The 9,390-nt window shown below is 35.8% G+C and overlaps 2 protein-coding genes across 5 annotated transcripts in view; both read left to right on the top strand.

Moving 5' to 3' along the window:
- The window catches only part of ppp1r12c (protein phosphatase 1, regulatory subunit 12C), a 25,938-nt gene extending 23,083 nt beyond the window's left edge, over window positions 1–2,855 (top strand). For both annotated transcript variants that reach the window (XM_016273650.1, XM_016273649.1), the window contains exons 16-21: window positions 458–507; window positions 730–778; window positions 862–966; window positions 1,077–1,127; window positions 2,140–2,190; window positions 2,450–2,855. In XM_016273650.1, the coding sequence (XP_016129136.1) occupies window positions 458–507; window positions 730–778; window positions 862–966; window positions 1,077–1,127; window positions 2,140–2,190; window positions 2,450–2,536 (393 nt within the window). In that variant the 3' untranslated portion in view covers window positions 2,537–2,855. The remainder of the gene's footprint in view (window positions 1–457; window positions 508–729; window positions 779–861; window positions 967–1,076; window positions 1,128–2,139; window positions 2,191–2,449) is intronic.
- A 5,942-nt stretch (window positions 2,856–8,797) lies between these two features.
- cunh22orf23 (chromosome unknown C22orf23 homolog) overlaps window positions 8,798–9,390 on the top strand; it is a 4,172-nt gene continuing 3,579 nt past the window's right edge. The window contains exons 1-2 of one of the 3 annotated variants that reach the window (XM_016273653.1): window positions 8,798–8,911; window positions 9,111–9,188. In XM_016273653.1, the coding sequence (XP_016129139.1) occupies window positions 9,113–9,188 (76 nt within the window). In that variant the 5' untranslated portion in view covers window positions 8,798–8,911; window positions 9,111–9,112. The other 2 variants (XM_016273652.1, XM_016273654.1) reach the window with 2 other exon arrangements.

Below are 9,390 nucleotides of genomic sequence, written 5' to 3'. Positions count from 1 at the left end.
AGAGTTGTTTTCTCGTTATAACGACTTAATTTTCTCGTTATATCGACATAACGAGAGTTGTTTTCTCGTTATAATGACTTAATTTTCTCGTTATCTGGACAGTTTATTTATTTATTTTTTACAATGATTGTTTGATCTACTGTTGTTATAGTAACGAACTCAACTTTGACACGCATCTGATGGACAGATAAACCATGCGGTCTTACTGTAGCCTAGGTCGTGGATATTTCTGCAAATTTTGCTTCGCCTAGTAATAACGTCTACAATACAAAAATAAAGGCTGATCAATCACGGTTGATATTTCCAGAGACAGTACGCTAATTTGTTTGTACAATTTTTACACCTGTAATTAATAATTATTTTTGCGGTTGCATTAGTAGTGCAGTAGTGAAGAAATTTCTTAATACAGACTTATTGACATTGACTGTTATTGACAATTAATGTTACTTTTGTTCAGACAGATGATATGGATGCAAATGAAGATGCTGAACAAGACAACAGAACAAGGTTTGTGTGTGTTTTTAAGGTTTTGTGCATCTACTGATGTGTAGTTTTGTTTGAGTGGTATATCTTACATGTATTTTGTGTGTACTGATTGTGTAGCATAGTGTCTTGTGTTTTTTTTGTTGTGCTTGTGATATCTCTCTCTGTATATGTGGGTGCATTCAGGTTTAAGTAATATTGAAACTTTTGTTATGTTATTTTGAACAGTGTTGGTTGTTTTTGTAGTGGTCCTCAGTTCGATGATTCCAGACACTCTTCTCTGGATTATAGTAAGGTAATGCATTTTTTACACAATAAATTCATAAACTAATAAGTAATAAAAGAGGTGGTTCATGTGTGTTATATGTGTTCTCTCAGTTGTATCTGCAGGTGTTGCAAGAGAATGGAGATCTAAAAGAGAAGCTTCAAGAAACTCAACTGCAGTTAAATGAGAGTAAAGTTCAACTGGAGAAACTCAAACAGGTGAGAGGTTTTTTTTTTTTTGTCCTGAGAGTTGAGGAAAGGAAAGAAATGTTGAACCACTAAAGTGAGTCAGATTTTTTGGACTGTTCTATTTGTTTGTATCAACACAGAATCAAGAGAATGGATCAGACAGACCAGCCCTGCTGGAGTTGGAGAGATTTGTAAGTTCCTATATTTTCATGCCATACTGCTGTTTGGGTGTCTTCATTTTAGTGGTAACATTGCTGCAATTTGTTTACATTAGTTAATGCACTGTATCATGAACAATAATCAACTTTTTTTTTTCATTAATACAAGATGAAATGTTAAAAATGTGTTGGTACATTAAGTAATTAATGTTAAGTAAGAAATAATGCACGACGAGCTGTTGAATTATTAAGCTTATTACACTTGTAGGACTAATTTCTTACACATCTCATCTCAAGGACCCTTTGCTAAGGCCAAACTTCATTTTAGAGCTAATGGAGGTTTGAGCCACTGATATTAAGCATGTGTGCATTACCTGAATCTGTGTCTCTGAACAGACACTCTTTAACAGCAGTGTCTCTACTAAGGGCGAAACTGAAGGTTTAACTGCTTCAAGAACAGCAACGTTACTACATCACTACTGAGAAATATTATGTAGCTTTTCAGTTGCAAAACTATTTTATTGATAAAGTCATGGGGCAGCGCTGACAAGAATTTTGTCATTATATGTTTTGTCATTGTATGTTTCAGTGTGTGTGCGTTTGTATGGGAGAGAGCGGGAGAGAGTATGTTCTTCCATAGATAATAAAACATAATTTCGGGGGGAAATATGTAAATACTTCATCTTTTTTTCTGTTGTTTAATATATTTATTTGCTTAGTCAGTGTCTTTGTGGTTTTTGGTTCTTATGCTGTCGTATTCTCTAAGGACCATTTGGTGACCATCATTTGGTGAAGTGATATTGAACTGCAATGCGGTCAAGACCTGGAACTACTTTAGCATTGTGTTTCCCTGAAAATAATTGCACATCTTTGAATGTTCGTCAGCCAATCAGATTCAAGCATTCAACAGCCCTGTAGTATAACCTAGATTAATAAATGCTATAAAAATATAATTTCACCTAATGCACGGATGTTAACGGATTGAACCTTATTGTAAAGTGTTTTTTGTTTGTTTTGTTTTTATTCTGCTCTATTCTTTATTCAGGAAAAGAAACTTCTTCAGCGGAGAGCATCTGAGTTAGAAGATGAACTCAAAGTAAGAGCTTGAGCTTTACGGTATTTAGAAATGTTTCAAAATTTCAGAAACGATTCATGGTTAAAATGGTTAAACAGAGCTGTGATTACTGCAGTCTTTTGATAGTTGAAAACACAATTAGCCAAACATGCAAAAGGTAGGAGCTGTGTAGAACTTTGTGTATGATGGATATGCCAAATCCGCAGAGATTTCCTTAAAGTTTGTGCATATACAGATTCCATGTGGGCCTGCTCATCTCACTCTCTGTCCCGCCCTCCAGGTGCATGTGGATTTGCGTGCTGACAACCAGAGACTGAAAGATGAAAATGCAGCTCTCATTCGTGTCATTAGTAAGCTGTCTAAATGAATCTTTGGATTTCTTTCCTGAATTCCTTGGGAAAGTTGCTGTCCCATTGTCTGCCCAAAGAACTGCACATTTTTCTATCCCTCTCTCATCTCTGGGACATATGCCCCTGCCTGGGGTGGTTAAACTACTGTTCTTCAAATTGATATGTACATATGTAAGGCCTTGTTTAGCTGCCACTCTAGACCCATCAAAACTGGAATTGTCAATGACTCTAGAACTCAAGTCCATCTGCTGTTCAGCTACTCTAGATAATGGTGTTCAGTTCTGATTCAGGGTGCTCTTGTATCATTTGTAATGTTATTGATTTCTTTTGTGCAATGTGCTTGCTGCTTTTTTATTAATGGCACAGATAAGACTCATAGCTTTAATGTTCCTTAAAATTCTGCAGACTAGCCATCGCACTTAGTTCATGCCCTTAATGTGCCCTACACTGCACTGCACTGATGAAAATTTTATTGATTAATTTGAAGTTTCAGTTCAGGTTTACTCTTCAGTTTCACTTAGAGACAGCTACCATTGCAATCATTGCCTTTTAGCAAGTACCTCTAGAAAACTGCAAAGATAGATAAATCAAGATTTTACATAAAATAGAATATTGTTCATTAATAACAAAAACTATATAATTACAGATCAAAAATCTGTAATGTTAACAGAACAGGTTAATGTACATTGAAATAGAAATGGCATTTTAATATATTTTCATATACATTCATATTTGAATGTACATAAACCACTGGTCTGTTAAGCAGTATCTAACATTTGTTAAAGGCTTATTACTGAAATCGCAGTGTTACCAGACTTACAGATGTTTAAACTGAGCTTTTTAATGCCATGGCAATGTCAGCTGGGCAATGCCATCATCATTTTAGCTTAAAAAATAATTTTAATATTTCTTGAAATGGTAAACAAAAAAATAAATATATAAAGGAAAAAAAATGTGCCAAACAGAAACGACATTTGCTCAGGGGTCTCTTAGTGAGACAGTAGACGGTCTTGGGGTAGTGTCTTTTTCTCAGTATGTATCTGGATTAACACTGTACTTTAGCGTACTACTGTTCTTTGGACCAAACAGGCATTAGTATGGATCTATTTCTCTATTATTGCATATTTATGAATATATTATATATGGTGAATTTTGATGCTGATGTGTTTTGCCAGTGGTGTAATCATTTTTTTATTAGAAAGAGACACACAAGTGTTTTGTACTGTGACTATGAGTTTTGTCCTAAACCAAACTGGCGCCATAGGTCAAAGCTTTTAAAGGTTTACCACTGTTTATTTGTGTTTTTTCCCCCTAAAATTATTGCTTTCAGGACTTAGGCATTTGTTCATCCAGCAAGTGTATTTTGCCAAAAAATGTGCCTTTCTATATATATTTATATATATAGATAGAATATATCTCTGTTGCTTTGTTAAAAATGTTGGAGTCAGTTATTCTCTCTGACCAATAAAGATCAGTGCGTATGGTTGGGTAACAACCATTAAAGCAATCTGTGCACAAGTGTTTTTATCTCTTGCATAAATAAATAATGGCTTGCTAGATATAATTATTTTCAGAGGTCTGATTTCCCATTATTGGCAGTGGTAGGAAAATTAAATGAAACGTAAGTAGTAGACAAATGTGTGGTTACTTGCTAAAGTTAAAGAGTGTAATACATTAAATTTTCTCCTGGGAAACATCACAGGACAATTTTATACCAGTCTTTACTGAGTCCTATTACAAACTTAAAATATGGCTAATGGCGTTTTTCTAGTTTCTATTTGATTCTTGGATGTGAAAGATATTTTTATTGTAAAGAAATTAGTGTTTAAATGAAATAATACATTCTGAAAACATTTCACCTGTCCTCCAGTTAAACTATATCATGGTAATCTACACACATTATTAGTGGATTTACTTATAGGCTCTATTACTTTTAGAATGATATGGACTGAACTGTTTTAACAGACAATTATTTGTATACACGCAGTAGCTCATTTTAGATATTTATTTTCAACATTTACTATAAAGACTGTACACCGTAAATGTTATATTAATTTAGAAATATTTTAAATGACAATTTGTCACTTTTTAGGTTACACTTTGAAAAACTGTATCCCAGCCATGGTCCTATAGAGTACACCAGACAGTACATATTTTGGGTCAGTTCCAATCGGAAACGAGCATTAGTATGTGAAGTGAGCACATGAAGTTGGAACTCTTGAGAGAAAGTGGCAATTGTGTCTCATAATGTGACACGCTGACCACATAGTTTAGTTATCTCTCTTGTTAGAATGTCATCATGAGTATAGTGCAGTCTCAATTACCCCATTAGCTTTTCTTAGGCCAGGGATTTCTTATTTCTGTTAATGTTGTTGCAAATAATTATTTTGCAATAGTTTTTTTTTTTAAATATTGCCTTTGTGTTTCAGTTGAAAAAACTTTATTTCCTCATGCATATAGAATACATTATGTTTTTTTTTTTTTTGCCAAAAGTCATTAGGTGCATTAGAGGTTTTAATAATTACTGCATAGCTATATAATTTTGGTAACACTTTATTTTAAGCACCAATTCTCACTATTAACTGATTGCTTATTTGAATGCTTATAACTAGCATATTGGCTACTTATAAAGCACTTATTAATACCTTATTCTGCATGATCATATTTTACATCGCGATTAATCGTTTGACAGCACTAGTTAAAATGATTATGATCATTATTTTCCACATACTGTACATTACTGTTGCTCCTCTATGCCCCGCCGTTCTGAAACGCGTCGATTTTTACAAAGCTCAATGTTCTGAAAAGCGAGGTGTACGCTGATTGGACAGCTATCCAGTGCGTTGTGATTGGCCAAATACCGTAATCGTGTGACGGAAATGTTACGCCCCTTACCATACTGTGATGCCGTGTCCCAGCACGACGACACAAAACCAATAAAACCCATTACAAACGAGGCATTTGTTGCATCCAGTGGGGACATCATTACTGATTATAATGACTTATACTGTCTTTTTACACGTTGCATTGCATATCGTGCCGCGTAAACATAAAACCATGTTGTGATCGGAGAAACGACAAACAAGCACTACTCTACCCTGCTCAAAACTCGCGTTTGAATCGTCAGTGGCAAATTCTTTTAATATGAAAACGTACTTGCAGGCAGTGAGTCAGAAGCGCCAGACTGTCCTTGCAAAGTTGGAACTGCCCCACTTTATAGAAACAGCCTTTGTGTGTAGACAGCATTGTAGGCTACTTTTCCAGGTTCAGGAAACAGTCCTCCGTAAAATGCGCTGCACACATCTGAATATTTGGTTTGAACTGTTCTGGAACAGTGTTGTAAATACAACTTAACCACTGATTTCTAGTTGTGTCCTCTTTTGGAAGGCCAAACAAAGTAGTTTAGCTTTCACAACGAAACACACAGTGTCTCCATGACATGGCAGTGGCAGCAACAATACTACAGCGAGAATCAAAGTTACGCTTTCTTTCTTTGCGTGAACATTTGTGCGGTGTTATGCAAATCTTCCCACACAGTGACGTAGACATGTGGGGGCGTGTTTAAACGAGGCGTTTTAGGAAGGTGTGGTCGAGTCTTAACTTTTATAAAGAATATCTCTTTGGGTTTGAGACTTTAGTCTTTGCACTCCAAAGAGAAAGGAAAACTTGAAATTGCATCATATGACCCCTTTAAGGACAACATGCTCATCAATGATAAAATTACTTTCTTGAAGTGACCATTACATATATGGCCTTGTGGGAGGGCCCTTATAAAAGTGTTAATTTGCTCACTTTAATTTGGAAGTTCAATTTATCCCCTTCCCACAGTGCTCTTTAAGGGTGCAAAATGGCATTTATAATTGCATTTTGATGTGCCCATTTTAAGTCAAGGAGCTTCTACTAACAAGCTGATGATTTGTGTCAGGTATATTTGATTAGGGACTCAATCAATCATAATTATTTCTACAGCACATTTAAAAATATCATGTTACCCACTGTAACCTCATTTCTCTGAGGGAAATGAATGAGACAAAGACCATTCAAGTTGCACCCTCTTGTGAGTGTTCTTGAAGCTCTTAAACATCCCTTTGGCAGTGGGAAATGGCCATGGTCTATTTATATTTAGGCTGCATGTGAAAGCTAACTGAATAGTAGCCTCGCTGCCCTAGCAGCTAATGACTTTGCAGGCAGTGTTTGTGCATGAAGCACACTTCTCATAAAAAGTGCCCCAAATGACTGCAATCATTATGACAGTAACTCAAGAAGATGTAGTCATTAGTGAAAACGCACTCACACTTTTGTTTTTGTGTGCACTAGAGTATGCATTCAGTGCACATGATGCAAATTTTGTCATCAGCAAAGCCCCATTTTTTCCAACCATGCATTCTCTGTATAATTATTTCAAATGTGCATGTGTTGACCGCCTGTGTTTGCGCACACTGAATGAAGAATACTTTGAGGCATTCGATTGTGCAAGTATAAATTGGGCTTAACTGTGCATACTCGCAGGTCACCCATACATGTAGATTTTTTCTTTCTTTCAGTACTTAGTCTCTTTAAGGTGACAACTCTGCTTCGGTCTGGAAGATGGAGAAGTTTCCTCGCTCTATCTTCTAGTCCATGACCGGGAAACATTAGAATTCAGTATTAGACAGAATTGAATCGACATTGAACTGACTCAAGCTGAATAGCGACATTGCTGCCTTTTGTAGAGCTGCTTATAGCTGAATTGACCTCGCTTCAAACTGATGAACTTCACACTGTTATTGATCTGAACTGAACCAACACTGAACTGAACAGTGGCTTGTTTAGTTGGGGTCTGAAAGACACTTCACGTTCAGTAATTTATCAATATGACCGCAGAGACTGACACCATCGGATGAGAACAAAACTTTAACTGAAATAAACTGGATGATGGCACTATTGTTTTCTGTAGAATTTCTTTATAGCTGAATTGCATGTACAACACCGACACTGGTATCAAAACTGAATTGAATCAACACTGAACAGACTCAAACTGAGTAACAACATTACTGCTTTTGTAGAACTGGTTATAGCTGAACTGAATTTGTTTCAAACTAATGAACTTCACACTGTTATTGAGCTGAACTGAACCAACACTGAACTGACCTGCATGAGTTTAATAATGAGAGCATTGTCTCTTTTAGACCTGCTTTACAGCAGAATCTGAATTGTCTCTATAGTTGATAGATTTTGAATTGAATTGATTCTGATAGTTTCCTGGGTTTTTTTCTGTGAAGCTGCTTTAACACAATCTTTATTGTTAATAAATAAATGTCCCCTTAATATAACATAATAACAGCTGATGAAGCTTTGAAGTGATGCTTGAGCTATCAAGAATATTCCAATTTAGGCTACAAACAAGTTTTCCTTCTATTCCTCCTTTCCTTACATCCCTTGACTCCTAAATGTGATGACACACGGGGCAACTTTTTAAGCAATGTTTGTGGGCAACGTTTCTGTCAACGGGCAACCAGGAGAGACACAAGACCCACAACCGATCTAAAGTATGAGATAGAAATTTGTTACCCTTTCTCAATGGGAAAGTCCCCATTAACATTGCTCTAAAAAAGTTGCCCCTTGTATCATCAGCCTAAGGGAGCTAAAATGCTAAGAAAAAAGAAAATGGGAAGAACCCCTAGTATACATTTTTTAGATTTATACCATTTATATAATATATATATTCCATTGTTTTTGTATGTACAGTTTATACTATTTCATAGCACTATATTCAATTATAAGTGTTTATGCTATTGATGTATATTTACTTTTAAATTGACTTTTTTACTGTATTAGATGTAATAAAGGTAAAAACTTAACCTCGATAAATAGATAATCTGGTTTTAAATTCAGTCCTGAACCTGCAACCTCAGGTACATGATTATACTGCTGGAAAAATAAAATCAGACAGGTTTGGAAGGACATGAGAGTGAGTAAATAATAACAGAATTTTGCTTTTTGTGTGTGCCTTTTAGAATAGGGCCAGAGCCAATGCCACAAATGGATTTGGACAACTTTTAATTCCCTTATTTAACTTGTTTTAATATTTTTTTACTTAGTACAATAGACTTTATTTACAGTTTATATATTTTCAAATAGTTCGTGTTCTTTATAATGATATATTGATCTTCAGCGGAAAAGTGACCAGTGCTTGCTCTCTGTCATCGTTTCACGTGATTGGATGTTCGCTGGAAACGTCACACTTTTGTGCACTCGTCCCCGATCATGGACCATAAAGCGAAGAGGAACATCACAGGATCGAAACATGAGTTGACAGAGAACATTTATGTGGAGCCTTACAAAACTGCTGAACCAGTTTGCAATCTATTTGAATTTCTCATCTCAAAAGCAACTCTAAACACTCTACGCATGTGAGACTCTGTGCTTTGCTGGATTGATTGTTTTGTATGTTTTGCTTGTGTTACCATAGCAACTACTCGGTTTCTTTTGCGTTCACTGCTTATTTCTCGTTTATGTGAGGTAACGTGAGTAACCCGCTTTTGTATTGATGCCCAAAATACTAACGTTAGCTCTCTTTGTCTAGAATACTTAATTGTTTTTGTTTTGCAGGAATGATGGCCAGCGGATCAAAATATAAGGAGCCCAGAGTCAATCACTACAGAACAGAGACACGACAATTAATACAAAGTGTGTGTGTGTGTGTGTGTGTGTGTGTGTGTGTGCGCGCGCGCGTTTTTGTGACAAATGAGGACATACATTTGTATAATGACATAGGTATTACAAGGTGAAGGTGACTTTTCAGGACATTACCCCCATGTCCCCACTTTTCAAAACGCTTATAAATCACACAGAATGGAGTGTATTGAAAATCTGAAATAGCACAAAGTTT

Source organism: Sinocyclocheilus grahami, unplaced genomic scaffold, assembly GCF_001515645.1.
Source record: "Sinocyclocheilus grahami isolate Dianchi unplaced genomic scaffold, SAMN03320097.WGS_v1.1 scaffold80.1, whole genome shotgun sequence".
NCBI lineage: Eukaryota > Metazoa > Chordata > Actinopteri > Cypriniformes > Cyprinidae > Sinocyclocheilus > Sinocyclocheilus grahami.
The sequence above is the reverse complement of the archived record's forward strand: the minus strand, read 5'-3'. Positions and strand labels throughout refer to the sequence as shown.